We start from the raw sequence: 15,508 nt of genomic DNA on the forward strand, positions 1-15,508 counted from the left end.
CAAAGCATTTCTTAGTCCTGGCACAGATACCCTTCAACCATTGGGAGGGGCTCACGATCTGGAAGGGCAGGTGGAATGGGTGACATCTCCCTGTGGGCAGGCCTGAGACTTGCAATGACCATCCCCTGCTTCTGCCAGAGCAGGGGAATCACCCATCTGCTCAGCAGTCCCGGCCATCTGAAGTCTGGCTTCCGGTGGATGGAGACAAGCAGGGCCAGGGCCAGGGCTGGTCTGAAAAGCCAGGTGTGAGAAAATCTGTGCATGCACTTTGCTACTACCCAGACTGCCTGAACGACTTGGCAATCTGGCAAAAGACGAGAACTTTCTTGGAGGGCAGTAGAGCGAGTTTTAGGATAAATGTTGCCACTGGGAAGGTCTGAGATAGGGGCCCTTAGACCTGGAAGGGGTCTGCTCGCCTGATGACCATAGTGGGGTTGGGCTATGAAAGCAGTTTGCCTACTCACTCATCTGTGCTTTGAAAGCACAGCTTTCTGAAGTTGGACAAGTATTCTTCTATCTTAATGTCCCTCTCATCCGGGACTTCACAGGGTTAACGACGGTTCCACAGGAGTCGGGGCCACGACCAAGGACAGGGAGCTGTAGGAGGAGGCAGCCAGGGCTGAGGCAGGAACCTTGGTGAGTGAGGCCTTAATGGAGCCTGCCCAAAACAGTTCTCGGCTACATTCGTTTTTCTGTGTGGATGGTGGAAATGCAGACAGATGTCAAAGGAAGTAAGGTCTGTGGTTCCAAGGGGCTACAAGAGTCCGCGCTGAACAAAGGTTCGCATCATCCTTTACAAAGCGATATGTTCTATCCCCAGTACCTGCAGGCTCCTGTCAGTGTGGGACGCATTCCTGAGGGGCAGATCCAGGCTGTATCCTTGCTTCTATCTTGCCTGACATTATTATGAAGCAGCCAATGGGTTTTCTGGCTTGGCAGTAAGATCTGATCTAATCTCAAACTCAAACATAGCTTAAGGGCGGGAAAGGCTTTTTAGAATTGCAAAACCCAGGTGGGTGTGGCCTATGGGGACAAAGGCTGCATGTACTCTGGGCTGGCCAGTCCAGGCAAAGAGGAAGTCCAGGTGGGGAGAGGGCTCTGGGAGCCAGGAGGGGAGCCATCACACATCTCTGATTCCCTAGTGCCTGGCACACAATGGGCACTCAGGAAATACTGTGTTGAATCAGACAAACAGATTCTACCACCAGATCTGGGCTGGCTCATGTGTGATTGGGGCCCCAGGCAAGTCACTTCACCTGGTGACTTACTTTCCACCTGTAAGGTGTGTTCCTTGGGCAGTGTGTTTGTTTCAGCCTTTATTTTACTCCTCTGGCTAACCTGTTTTAAGGCTGAAACGATTAAAATGGGCACTCACTTTGTAATCTGTAGCCTCTAGACACATGTAAAGAATGGAAAATTAGAAAGCTATCTCTAATGAGGTTACTTCTCTCATATGACGATTATTAATAATTTATTGGCTAGTAGTGCAATATTTTCTCATTATCATTCTTCTGTTTCAGAAGGGGGCAAATCACAGTTTTAAGAATACATGTGTGTTTCCATGAGAGAAAACTGCTTAATGAAACAATGAAATACGCGACCTGCAAATATTTTTTCACTTGTACTGCTTTGGGTCTTGAGGAGAGGTAGGCTGCCCACCCGTGATGTGGAAAGTTGGCTTTGCTTATCAACTAGTAGGAGACAAAGGCCGGGAGAGGTGGCTCCTGGGAAGACTCCAGAATCTAGATTAGTAAGATCTCGTCTGCGTTCACTACCAAGCAGAAATCAGCTTAAAGGCATATACCTCCTGCACTAATGTTCAAACGACCCAGGCAAGAGCAAAGGTTGGGAGATGTGGCTGAACAGCCTCCTCTGTGGAAAGTTCCTGGACTTTGCTCCTCTAGAGATCAGGGTGAGCCCATGCTGTGACGTGGCAGTCAATGCGACACACAGAGTAGGTGCCAGTGCGGATAGCCTGAATGGGGCCACAGTGTCCAGAACAAAGGAACAACCACCATCTGTTCTCCTCTGGATGGCCCGGCATGCGGAATGCTCTGCTCTCCCTTCTAGGGGAGTGAGGATAAGCTGGGGGCCATCTAGCAGGGCAGATGGCGGGGGTGGGGGTCAGAGGGCCAGGGCCGTGTGGTCCTGTGAAGAAATTTGAAGGAGCAGGGATGAGCCACTTGGAAAAAGAGAAGACTGGCCTTGAGAGCCATTTCAAGCATTTCAGGGGTTGGTAGACTGACTGGTTTTGTGTAGTTTTAGACGGTATGGCTTAGGACCATAGAGTGGAAACTACAAAGAGGCAAATGTCAGGTCCCAACAGAGCTGGGTAATTAACAACCTGAGCTGTCCAATGAGCAAGGAACATAGGGGGTCTCTTACCCCTGAAAGGGTTCAGAGGAAGGCTGGGTAACCATGCTGAGGCGGGGTGGGGCTGAGATTAGTGAGGATTCCTGTGAGGTTATCAGAGAGACTCTTAGATTCTAGGATCAAGTACATGGAAAAGACATAAAGGAAGCCCTAAGGTCCTGAGCGACTGCATCAGGTTCTTCATGAAGACATCAGGGAGAAAGTCTCCCAACTCCTCGTTAAAGGAGTGACAGGCAGCAGCAAGGAGGTGCTGGTGGCCTGGGGAGAGCCCTTCTCCACCAATGTCAGTGGAAGCAAAAGACAGCGCTGAGGTCATCCAGCTCACACCACCCAGGAACATATACAACTGGGAACAGAGGGAGAGCAAAGCTAAATTCACAGGTAGCTCTCAAGCCTCGATTTAGCTACAAGAATATGTTTCTGCCAAGGCTAACAGAACTTTCTGCAAGAGCCAAGTTTCATCTCTTCTTCCTTGGCAGAATAGAGAGAGAAAGGGGGAGAAGAGATGAGGGAGGAGAGTAAAGATAGGAAGATGGAAGTGAAGTAGGAGAGGAAGGTGAGGGCTCTGCTATTTGGAGGCTGTAAATTTGGTGTGACAGCTTTCACCTATGGTGTCTTGGTGCCATGCCACTCTAGGCCTTAGCGGGCTACCCCTGAGAGTGAGGGGGGCAGGATGGTGTCATGACAAGAGCTCTGGGCTGGAAGACAGGTGTCTGAGGTCTCATCCCAGGCCTGCCTCTCCAACTCTGGGGTCTTGGGTGAGCCACGTCACCTCTGCAGCTTGGTCTTTCTATCTGCAAAATGCAGGGTTAAACTGGACTACCTGCAAGGTTCTCCCCCATGGGAGCTGTGCCTTTATGACCAGGGGTCATCTGCGCTGTGGCCTGGCAGAGCCAAGGACCAGGGGCGGGGATCCCCTACGATTCTTGTCCTGCTACTTTGTTTCCTGGGGTTCTGAGAAGTTTTGCAGCCCATGTGGTGGTGACTGCCCAACTTTGAGGGCAAAGGAATTCTGGGGATGGACAAGTTGATGTGGTAGAGGGAGAGGAAGAAGGGAGGGAGGAGTGGGGAGAGGGCGAGGCACTTACAGCAGGAGGAGATGGGCACGCTGATGGCCAGGATCACCCAGGCGATGTCCATCTTGCTCAGGCAGATGGTGGCTCTGTGCTGAGGTTTGTCCTCTTCGGCCACATGGGAGATATTCCCTGCTGTACCAGGCTTCCAGGTCCCGGCAGGGACCAGGCGGTTGAGGAAGTTTCCTGTGGCCGTGGACACCACTGTGGAGAGCGGACTAGGCACCCGGTGGGTCATGGTAGGGGTGGCCACAGCCTCCTCCTCGGCTTCGGAAACAGTGCTTTCTGAGACCCCGGGGGCGTGGGCTGGGGCCTGGGGGGTTGAGGATGTTCCCTGAGGAAGCCCCTCGGAAGGGACTGAGACACTGGCATTGAAGGCAGCCTGGGTGGGCGCTGTGGCAGCCGTGAAGACCCCAGAGCTGGCAGACAGAGGTCTGTTGGTTCCAGGGGTGACAGTGAGCCAGGAGTCACTGTGGCTGGGGCTGTCCTGGGGGTCACCACGGGGGTGCTGAGAAGGCACTGGGGCAGGTTGTGGACTGGCAGGGGCACCTGAGGCTGCTGTGGCATTTGGCTCCCCTCCTTGGCTGGTGAAGGTAGGACCACCCCCCTGGTCTGCTCTGCGAAGGCCTGGCTTGTCCTCTGCGGGCACCGGGGTGGTGGTGAGTGGTGCCCATGAGGTCCTGCTGGGCGCCGTGGTTGTGGCCACTGTCTGGGTCTGTGGCGAGGAGGAGAAACCCCAGAGTGGGTGCCTGGGGGTGAGGGTGGAGGGCTCAGGCTCCATGGAGCCTGTGAAGTTGCCTTTGTAGATCTGAAAGATTTTCCCTAGGGGCTGCTGCTGCCCCAGATGTGTGGAGCTCTGATTTCTTCCTCGCTGGCCTTCCTTCCTTCCAGAGTGGCTACTGAGTGCAGGCAGGATAAGACGTGACGCACTACTGGCCCCCTTTCGGGAAGAGCCTGAGGGTCTGGGGGGTCTGCGCATGGTCGCCCGGGTGGGTGCTGTGGCGGGGTGGCTGGCAGCGCCAGTTGGCTTTGTCAGCAGGACGGCGGGCCCAGCCTCCCCCAGGGGGCGGCCCTCTGAGTGAGAGGATGTGGTTGCCATGGCAGCAGGAAGGGGCCCTGTGGTCAGGGGGCCTTCAGCCTGGGGGGTGGTTGCTGTTGCCATAATGGCGGAAACGGTGTTTGCAGGAGGGTGTCCATCTGGATGGGATGTCATCGTTGCTGTGGGGGCTTCGGTCTGTGCGGAGGGTCCATCGAGATGGGGGGTCAGTGTCACCATAGAGGTGGGGGCAGCAGCCACGGGTGTGTATCTGGTAGAGCCGAGGGGTACTGTCACCATGGTGCCTGGGGCGGTGCCTGAAGGGAGGACCTGAAGAGATTCCCTGGGAGATGGGTCCTGGGCAGCAAATACCAGTGCTTCAGTCAGTGCCAAGATCAGGAGGAAGCCTTGAGAGGGAGACAGAGAGAAGAGGTAAAGTTCCCAGGGAGCCGCTTCGAGCCTGCGCCTTCCTGATCCGCACACCTATAAAGCGCCGGGACTCAAGGGAAACATCGGGAACATTCCTGAGGCCCACACTGCAGCCCTGACACTCGTCAGACACAGAACTGTGGGCCTGGGCGGGTCTGTGAGGTAGGTGCCACCTAGCACTGTCAGGAAGAGAACCCAGCCCCAGGGGAAGCACAGCCAGCTAGACTGGCCAGGCCCATCCTTTCCCGAATGCCCGCCACCAAGGCAGCTTTTCAGAACAGGCTGAGGCTGGGAGTGGGATGATAGCCTGTGGCCTCTGAGTGACTCCTGGCCATCTGCAGCCAGGCAGTGATCAAGGCCAGCTTGACCGCAGGGAAGGTGGCAGCTCTGTGAGCCACCCTGAGTCAAATGAGGAAGGCGTAGGAAGGTGAAACTGACCCAATGCCATGCCTTTTCTCAGTCTTCCATTTATGAACCAGACAACAGTACACACAGACCTCTGTTCATTCAGGCCCACTCAACAAGCAATTAAGGAGGGTCTACCCTCTCTTCGACCTTGGAGGACACAAAAAATGAACAGGGCAGTCTCTGGCCCTGGATGGGCTCACACAAATACACATATGGTCCCAAAACAAGGCAGAGATGCTTCAGTATCATTGGAGAATGACAGGCAGAAGGAAACAGAGGTTCACAGGAGGGTGACCAGATCAGGTGCCCGTAAAACACTTAGCATATAGCCTGGAAGGGAGGACGTGTTCCATAAAGGCCAGCTGGTTTTATGGTTGTCGTGTTAACTGCTTTTCCTGTGGCGCTCATGTGGCTGAACTCTCTGTGGGACATCACTGGTGATGACCAGACTTTTTGAGCAGAAGGAGCCCTTGTGAGTATTAAAAGAAAGTCATGGATTTTGCATAATATTCAGAATGTGTGCTTTTAGTTCATAGAGAAAAGGCATAAGGACAAAACCTTACAAATTTAAAAACACTTCCAAAGACACGTGTATTTTATTAATCCCAACAGTATGTGCCTATCTATAAAAACAATACCTCACATAAATGTGAGACATAGGAGCTATTCAGGTTATAGACTGGAAGACTGGCCACCCCTGTACCACACAGGGCCTGGAAAGGGCTGGTCTGTATAGTTGCAGAGCAGCCTGACAGACTGTCAGGCCTGATTCTGACGTGTGAACTCCTGGTTGTTCACACCAGCCCCCTCTGGGCCATCTCATGCCCATCCCTCAGCCCTGCTAGCTGGCCAGCCATGGCAGCGCAGAGATTTGTCTCTCTCTGGTCACTCTCTCGGAGCCTCCCTCCCCCACCACACTCCAGCAGGATGGATGGCCAAAGCTGGGGCCCTGGTGCTGATTCCCGGGAGTTTCGGATGGTCAGCAGACCTGCTGCTGGGAAGGCAGGGGTTCGGTGAGCTTCCAGGAAGTGGAGAGGTGAGGTGATCTCCTGGCATGCCTTTGGAACAAGGCCCAGGATCACTCGTGGGGCCACCTCTGACTTAGGTATGGGATGGGGTCTTGGAGTGGACCACTGTCTCTCACCTGGCACTTTAAAATGAGTGGGTGGGGGGAGGCTGAGGGATGGGAGACTTTACAGAGACCGTAGCACCCATTATCTCTAGGACCAACAATTTGCCCTGAGCAACCTGTTTTTTCTAAACTTTCATTCGTGGTCTAGTCCACTTTTTCACGAGCATCCTACACACTGTTTACTGAGCACCGATTTAGTCCTCACAACCACTCACTGGGGTAGGAAACTGAGGCTCAGGGAGAGGAAGTAACATGTCCCAAGTCCTCCAGCAGCAGAAGTATATGAAAACAGGGCGGTATCCGAAATGCATGCTTTTCCTGGTCAACCGTCTCCAGTGACACAGAAGGAGGAAGAGGATGGGAGCTGCGTCCACAGAAGAAACAATGTGCTGCTATGCTCTGACCAGTTCAAGGTTATTCGGCGCCTCCTTTGCAGTTTAATATCACACGATCTACTCTTAGCACTGCTATCGAGGCCTCTGATGTTTTGAGGGGCATTCCCTGATAAGCCTCGGCTTGGCTTCTGAGTGCCTTGATTCAATATAAGTGTTACGAACTGCACTGTGTTCCCTCCAAATCCCTATGTTGAAGCCCTAATCCTAGCACCTCAGAATGTGACTGCATTTGAGATGGGCCTTTAAAAAAGTTAAGGCAAAAGAAAGCCATGAGGGTGGGTCCTAATCCAATCTGCCTGGTGTCCTTAGAAGAAGAGGTGAGTGATTAGGAAACACAGAAACATCAGGAATAGTGGTGCAGAGGAAAGGCCGTGAGGACACGGTGAGAGGGGGCCGCTGGCAAGTCAGGAAGAGAGGTCTCATCAGACACCAACGCAGTCAGCACCTCAATCTTGGACTGCTAGCCTCCAGCATGGTGAGAACCAGATTTCTGTGGTGTAAGCGCCCCAGTCTGTAGTCCTTTGTTATGGCAGCTCGAATTAAGTGTCTTATGTTAGAGACCCCCTGAAAAAGGAGAGGTGGAGACCAGGGCTTGTGTGCGGGTAGTGTATTTTGGGAAGTGATTTCAGGGGACAGCCATGGGGTCTGATATGAGCTGATCAGGGAGGGCAACTCAAATTTGCTGGGAAGCTCTGAGGAGCTTGAGTAGATTGCACCTCACATTGTGAGTGTGAGAGGAGCACTTCCTTCCCCAGCAGCTCCCACCCCCACGGGCCACGGGTGTTTGTTCCACTGCACCCCCTCACTCCTGCATGAGGCCTATGTGGCTCAGAGAGAGGCTGTCTGGGTACACCCGACCCACTGGTGGCTGCTGCAACAGCTGGTGTTAAAATTAAGGGCCCAGAGGACTCCTGAGGTGGAGCACCGGGTGCGCTGGGTGTAATTAGAGGCCAGAGGCCAAGGACTGATGCCATAGTCTTTTGGCAGTGGCATCAAGGGCAGTGCACAGTTTTCAGAGCGATCCCAATGGACCCCTGTGACAGGCCTGGGGTGGGAGCGGAGGCAGAGGGGTTAACGCATCCAGGTCTTTACAACACTCAGGGAAAGACAGTCCCTTGACTTTCCCACCAGGAACATTTCAGGGGCTAAAACCCTCCCAGCTGGGAAGTGTCTGACTGGAAGTTGTCTTGCAGTAAGTAAATATGTTTGCCTCTGCAACCCTAGAGTTATTTTTCTCTCTAGGAGGACTGTTAAGTTGCCTCTGAGCCATTTCTTCTTTTGACTTCAGAGTAAACCTCTGGTACAGGAATGGATACTGCCATCTGGGCTGCAAAGGGTTTTCACCTAGGGGAAAACATTTAGCTGTTACTGTGAGAGGGGCCCTAGGGTCACTTAATCCAATCCCCTCATTTCCCAGAGGGAGCAACGGAAGGAGTGAAGTGACTTGTCCAAGAATACACAGCTGGCTGGGGACACAGCCTGGATCACAGCTATTATTTCAAAGCAACTTTTCATTTACTTCATAAAAATGCTATAATATTGCACTGCCCAAACAACCTTAACCTCTACTGTCACCTTCATTATGGAAATCAGACAAGAGTTTACCTCTCCTCCTGGGTACAAAAGGTTAACAACTGAATGCAAAGGGCAGAACACTGTCACAATAGCTGTGCAAGGCCTTCAATCCCCGAACAGATGCAAATATTCATTCAAGGCCTTTTGTGCTGGCCTGTTCAATCGCTCCCCACAATCTGGGGCTACTGCTTCTTTGCATGTCATTTGCATTGATTTGCATAACGGCCTCTGGAGGTTCTAATTCCAAGTATACAAGGGAGACTAAAACTAAAATGTAGCTTGATGTGCTTTAAACGTGAAACTGATTTTTAATGCATGTTGGAATAAGGACAAGCGTGTGTGTGGGGTGGAAACCTAAAGATTGATGGGAGCCCAGGTGTCCATGAAGGCCTCCTCCTACCTAGAATTCCAATGCATACATGTTCCCAGGACCCAGGGGAAGAAAAGGACCTCCTTCTGTTTATTTGGCTGGCTGTACACAGTCCATATCGGACATGATATCTGCATCTGGCAAAGGCAACGAGGGAATCGGTGCAGAGAGAAACGGCTAATCCATACTGAGTGCTTCCTGCGTCCCACATATGCTGCTCCCAGGGCTAAGCCTGTCTTGAAGCAATCCTCATTACACCCTGACAAGGCAGGTACTACCGTTAGCTTCCTGTTGCACTTGAGGAAAAGCACAGAGAGGTACAGGAACCTGCCTGCTCTCACACAGCTAGGGGATGGGGAGCTGTGATTAGAATCTGGCAGCATGGCTCCAGAGTCTGTACTTTCAACCACTTTCTCTCACTGCCTACCCCACACGCTGCTCTGTGCAATCAAAAGCAATGATATACAATCTTTTGGGGATTGATTTTCTATTATTGGTCTTTTGACTTTTCTTCTGTCTTACCTGTTTTCTCCTATCTCCAATTCAGAGCTCTCTATGACATGTTTGGTGGTTTTGTTTTATTTTTGTTTTTTTAACAATCCAGCCAACTAATTTTATTTTGCAAGTGACTGGGGAAAAGAACTTCTAGTAGTACAATGTAAGGACTGGAAACCCCTGCGTTCATGCTCGCCCCTTCCACGGTCTGGCATCTCATGCACACCATTGCTTAATTAAATCAATGGTAAAATTTTTCTCTTAAAATTGCTTATACACATGGACAAGACATATGTGTTACATGGGTACATTCTCCCTCACACATATATACAGAGTTCTGTCTCATTTTCCTTGTAATTTAAAATCTTCCTCTTCTAAGTAGAGCTTCTCTCCCCATTAAACTAGGTTCCTACTGCCAGATAATCTCCTCCATTGCCTCTGAACCTTGTGACAGAGTCACAGGAGTCTGAGAAATCTTCTAAGCCATCCCGTCACTAAGAGGGCAGCTCAGCTATCCTGGATGCTTGGTGTGGTGAATTAAAAATCACACGTGCAAGTTCTCTGACACTCCTCCCACCAAGAGGTGGAGTCTGTTGCCCCTCCCGTTGAAACTAGGTTCACCTTTGTGACCTCAATGAACAAAATGAAGCAGAAGTGACAACATGTGATTTCCAAGGCCAGGATAGGAAAGGTTTTGCAGCTTCTGCAGGTTTCTCTTGGGGGGCCAACAGCCACATGTAAGAACTCCAGTTCCCTGGAGTTGAGAGGGTGTGGAGGGAACATGGGGAGAGCGGGAGGAAAGCCTGAGGAGCCCTAGCTGTTCCAGCCCCAGCCAGGCATCAGACATGAGAGTGGAGAAGCCTAGGAGATGACCCCAACCCAACCACTATTGGTTTGCAACCACAGAAGAGACCCCAAGTGAGAGCCAACTAGCTGAGCCTGGTCAACACCAACATTCATGAACAAAATAACTGTTGTTGTTTTAAGCCACTGTTGGGGTGGTTTGTTTCGCAACAGATAACTGCAACACTGGAAATTTAGCTTCTGCATCTGAGGTTTCAATAACAAAAGAAAAGAGTATCCACAGCATACCAAGTCTGACCATCAGGAAATCTGTTTTCTACATGAGCAATAACATACAGTTTTGCCAGAAACAGGCTTTCCTATTTTCAACATTATTATCTTTTAATCGGAGGGGATTCTCCGGTATCTAACTCCTTCACTTTATGGATGAGAAGGCTGAGGCCAAACAAAGTGGAATGACTTGCCCTGGCCCACACCAGCTATACACCAGGGTTAGGTCCAGGCGGGACCAGACCCAGCTCCCTGCCCCTCCAATCCCACTGATGCTCCAAACTCACTGTGCTCTCTTCCTATCACTGTGGCCCCAGCAGTCTAGTGTGCTACATCCTCTGGACTTCAGTGTTTTAAAGATCAAACACAAACTCATTACTTGGAGCATGGTTTCCCTTATTGAGAAATGACTATGCATCACTGACTTCAGAGTGAGCTGGGCAATTGCTCTTCAGGGGTTACTCATGCCTGTGATCTTGGCTTCTTTATGAAACCAAGGAGTTTGGGATGCAAATCTTTACTGCTGCTCTCTGCCACATTCCAAATGTTCCTTCCCATCAAGGCCTGGGCCACAGCTCTGATCACAGGGCTAAGGGACAGAAAGTTCTGCTTGGTGCTTACAGCTATCTGACGCTATCACCGGGTGGTTTCCAGAAATGTCTGGAGATTACTGATTCAACAGTCGAACTGATGAGATTCATGGTTCCACTGGGAATTATTTCCCAGAGTACAATCTCTCTAAAACACTGCAAGTAAGCAATCCATGCGTGGTGGGGCCTGGCTGCCCCGACACACCCATGGCCTCCAGTCAGCATGCATTTACCTTGTGCTGCAGCTCTGGGAGGCTCACAGATCACAGCCTCCTAACAAAAACATATGTACATGTGAACACCCCCCCCCCCCACACACACCATAGATCTTCTAGGAGCAGGAAACAGGCAAGAATGACGAATTTAAAGCTTAAGGCTTCCCATTATATCCATGTTCACATATGGTTAAGTCATTTGTCTATGGTCAAAATAGGTACCATGTGGCTGTACCAGGACTTAAACCTGAGTTTCTGACCCTGGCTGCTTGAGACCCTGGGGACCGAGAGATTTTTGATCCAAGAAAATGTCCTACCTGAGCAGAGGAATGCTTTATGAGGACAGGCAAGGACATAACAATTGTAACAGCTGTGATGACCACAATTCAAAAACGAAACTCCTAATGAAAAGTGAGCTCTATGTTCCCTCCCTGTGGCTGGGTGGGTTTATGACCATGGCTGAAGTGATGCTATGTGACTCTGAGGCCAGGTCCAAAGGCGGTACAGCTTCTTCCTAGTTCTTACCTTTGGGTGCTTGCTTTCAGAGGCCAGCACCGAGCTGTGAGGAAGGCTGAGTAGCCTATGGAGGGGCCCGTGTAGAAAGGAACCAAGGTCCCAGGCCTTCAGTCCTCCTGGAACCTCCAGACGACAGCCAGCACCAACTCGCCAGCCGTGAGCATGAGATACCATGAAAATGAATGTTCCAGCCCCAGTCACGCGACCCCAGCTGAGACTCAATGTTCCAGCCCCAGTCACGCGACCCCAGCTGAGACTCAGTGGAGCAGAGACAAGTGATCCCTGCCCAAACTACAGATTTATGAGATAATGATTATTACTGGTCTATGCCACTAAGTTTGGGGGTGGTTTGTTAAGCAGCAACAGTAACTGGAATACCATCTACGTAGAAGTGAAATTAAAGCTCTTTCAGTGACCATTCTGGATTTCAACATCAGGCTTTCTTAGTGCTGGAGCTCAACAGGCTGATTTTGATTCCTTTACTGTCCACCTCTCCTATCCAGATACAAGGAAAGGGAAACATCTCAATTCTGAGCTTTTTCTACAGCATCATGATTTCTCTGGTCTTCAAATTCCCGCAGAGGAAGAAAGGAACAAAGGCATGTTAGAAGTGCCATGAAGCTTCCTGGCGTACATGTACTTGGTGGGCTGGGAGGATACAGGGAATAGGCTGGAGGCTAGTATATGGTACCCGCATATTGAAGACATGACCCCCATATGTATATATGTATACTATATGTATACTGGGGGTGCCAAAAATGTATACAAATGGATACTTTGGTTAACGTTGCTCAAGCAGTAGTTCACCATAATCAGAAGTGTCTGGACGCTGATGGTAACCACTCTGAGCACCTCTTGTAATTGCAGAAGTCAAATGTGACTTGTATTCATCTTTTGTTATTGGTATATATTGAGTATTACAATCTTACTAGTTTTCTCCTTTCTTAAAATGTGTATACATTTTTTTGGTACTGCCCGTATAGTATATGGTGCCTGCATACTGACGACATGACCATTTCCTTCAAGGAGCTGCCATTTTAGAAGAAAATCAGTATGACTGGGGCACAAATCCACACACCAAAGATGTTCTCTTGAAGATTTTCACCAAACAAGTAAAAATGAGAGTCGGAATTAGATGGATGAAAAGGTCAACTCAGTTTCTAATAAAATAAAAGGATCCTTAATATTCAGGGAACAGCTCACTGACATCATGGGAAAGAACACAAATGCACTAGTCCAAACTGCCCTGTACTCTCTCAAACTAAAAGGAAAAGGCTTGTATAAAAATGGTCCATGCTTTACAGTACAAAACCTGACAAACACTATCTCAGCCAGATGGTCAAGGTTAACCTCAACAGTGATAAAGTCATGGTGATGGTATGTACCCTTGATGTGAAAACAGAACTTTACTTATAATACCAGTCTAATCATAAGAAAGACACTTAAAAAACACAACTGAGGGACATTCTGGGAAATATCTGACCAATACTCCTCATAGTTGTCAAGGTCATCAAACACATGGAAAGTCTGAGAAATTGTCACAGCCAAAAGGTGACTAAGGAGACATGGCAATTAAATGCAATGTGGTATCTTGGTTGTGATCCTGGAACAGAAAAAGGGCATTAGGGAAAAAGGAAGACAACCTGAATAAAGTTATTCGGTTAATAAGGTATCAATATTGGTTCATTAATCATGACAAATGGGCCACAGAAACGTAAGATGTTAGTAACAGAGGAAACGAGGTGCAGGATATATAAGAACTCTGTTATACCTTTGCAAATTTTCTGTAAGTGGAAAGCTATTCCAAAGTTCAAAACAACTTGTTCCCCAGAGGTGAGACAACAGGGACCTCGTGAGGACCACCCACAGAGGCAGGTTCCGAAGGGGATTTAGCTAAAGGGAGATTTGCAGGCCACTTTCTGGGCGCCCTGTGTGAGATCATGCAGTCACAGATATGTTCTGGATCCTACTTAGAGAAAGAGACAGGGAAAAAAAATTTCCATGATTATTGCTATGTCTACCTATATCTTCTGAGTCTCATCTTTTTAATATTCGCAGAGGCAAAGTGTGGAGTTCGGAGGTGAAATGGTCAGGGAGACTGACAGCCTGAACACATGGTGTTTTAACTGTTGAAATTCCAACTGAGGGGTTAGGGTAAACGCCACCCATGTGATAATATAAACAGTTACAAATTTCTTGATCAAGGAAGTGGGCAGCTTGAAAATCAAAGCTTATCCTTACCACATGGCTAGACTGCCCTGTCATTTACACATGGAAGCCACATAAGGTGTTGGGCATGGACCCAACCATCCTCATTCAAAATTTCTGCCCATACCCCTTTCCTGCTAGGTGATGGTATACCCATCTCTAAAACCCAACCTGAACTGTCACTTTTCTTGAGAAGGTCAAAGTCCCTCACTTCTCTGGACAGAAACTGGGCTCCCTGTGCAGTGCTCTGAGGGCACTATTCCCATCCACATTGTGGCCCATCTCCCTACAGAGCCCTTCAGCCAATGGCTTGGTTGGAAGGCAGGTACCTGGGGTTAGTGGGCTCTGTAACTTTCTAGTGTGGGTCCTCAGGTATATTAGTTACATTTTGTCTTCCACAGCTGTACAATAAGGATAATAACTCCTGGCTTTAGGGTGCTTTCAGGGATGGGAATATGAGACTGAGTGGTACACAGGCCTTGCACAGTGCCAGACATTCGACATGAGGTAACTATGGTTTTAGTTTCTATTACATTTGGATCACTCCCCTGGGGTTGTGGTTTTCCTGAGCATCCAGAGCGCCAGAACTTAGTTCACTGTCTGACCCACACTAGGAGCATGATGTTTTCTGAAAAAATGTGAGCATGAAAGAATACTTAAATAATTCCAAACATTGAAGTTATTTGCAGCTGAATGCTTACCACAAAATTATAGATGTTTATTTCTTTGAAGACAACGTCAATATGTAACACCGGGACTCAGCTCCCACTCCCCGCACAAGTACACAGGATATGGTGAGGCCAAAAAGGAACACCCACGGAGCCATGGATAGGGGGTTCATACCACTATATTCTTGAATGGCAGCTGGTTGAGACACAGAAGCAAACATCCACCAGTACCCCAACAAGGGGTCTTCCTGCACCCTAGTCTCACTGGTGGCTGGGAGAGACGCAGGAAGTAGGATCCACACGATCCACAATGTGCCACCCACGCTTGCTAACCCCCCTAGCTAGCCGCAATCCACCGTCCGCTTCTCTGCCAACCAACCAACTCCCTAGCGTAGCCACGGTAAGTTATATTAGTAGCTAATGGCCAATTGGTTACAGCCGATGGCCAACTAGTCACAGCTGACGGCCATCTACTACCTGAGCCGGTACCTTTCCACATGAGGTCAAGAGTCTGGAAACTGCTTTCCTGGCTCTGTCCCACACAATAAAAGAAAGCAGTGAGTCCTGTGATGTGACAGTATGGGTGTGCGTGCGTGTGTGTGTGTGTGTGTGTCTGTGGGTGTGTGGGTGTGTGCGTGTGTGTGTGTCTGTGTGTGTGTGTGTGTGTCTGTGGGTGTGTGTGCGTGTGTGTGTGTGTGCGTGCATATGCATGTGTGTATATTTCTCATTTTTACGTTGCTTGTCAGTGACCAACCAGTTCAAACGAACATACATCTCACATGACAAATGAGGCAGGAGAAGGCTGAGATGGAACCCATTTTCTGCATATCCCTCCCAAGACCCTGTTCCATCACTGTAGGTTCCATTCCTATTTCTAGCATATAAGCAGATTGGTCTTCATTTCTTCCCAAGCTTCTAAAGGGTTGTGTGAGAGTATCTGCCAAGATTTGG

The 15,508-nt window shown here is 49.6% G+C and overlaps 1 protein-coding gene across 6 annotated transcripts in view; it reads right to left on the bottom strand.

The window, feature by feature from the left end:
- The window catches only part of TMEM108 (transmembrane protein 108), a 263,053-nt gene that overhangs the window by 10,939 nt on the left and 236,606 nt on the right, over positions 1 to 15,508 (bottom strand). For 4 of the 6 annotated variants that reach the window (XM_081072354.1, XM_081072356.1, XM_081072355.1 and 1 more), the window contains one exon: positions 3,462 to 4,889. The exons of 1 other annotated variant lie outside the window; for it this stretch is intronic. In XM_081072354.1, coding sequence (XP_080928480.1) covers positions 3,462 to 4,889 — 1,428 coding nt within the window. Of the gene's footprint in view, positions 1 to 3,461; positions 4,890 to 11,690; positions 11,799 to 15,508 lie in introns of those variants that run through there. One more of the 6 variants, XM_081072358.1, reaches the window with a different exon arrangement.

The sequence above is a fragment of the Rhinolophus hipposideros genome (genome assembly GCF_964194185.1).
Source record: "Rhinolophus hipposideros genome assembly, chromosome: 14".
Taxonomy (NCBI): Eukaryota; Metazoa; Chordata; class Mammalia; order Chiroptera; family Rhinolophidae; genus Rhinolophus; species Rhinolophus hipposideros.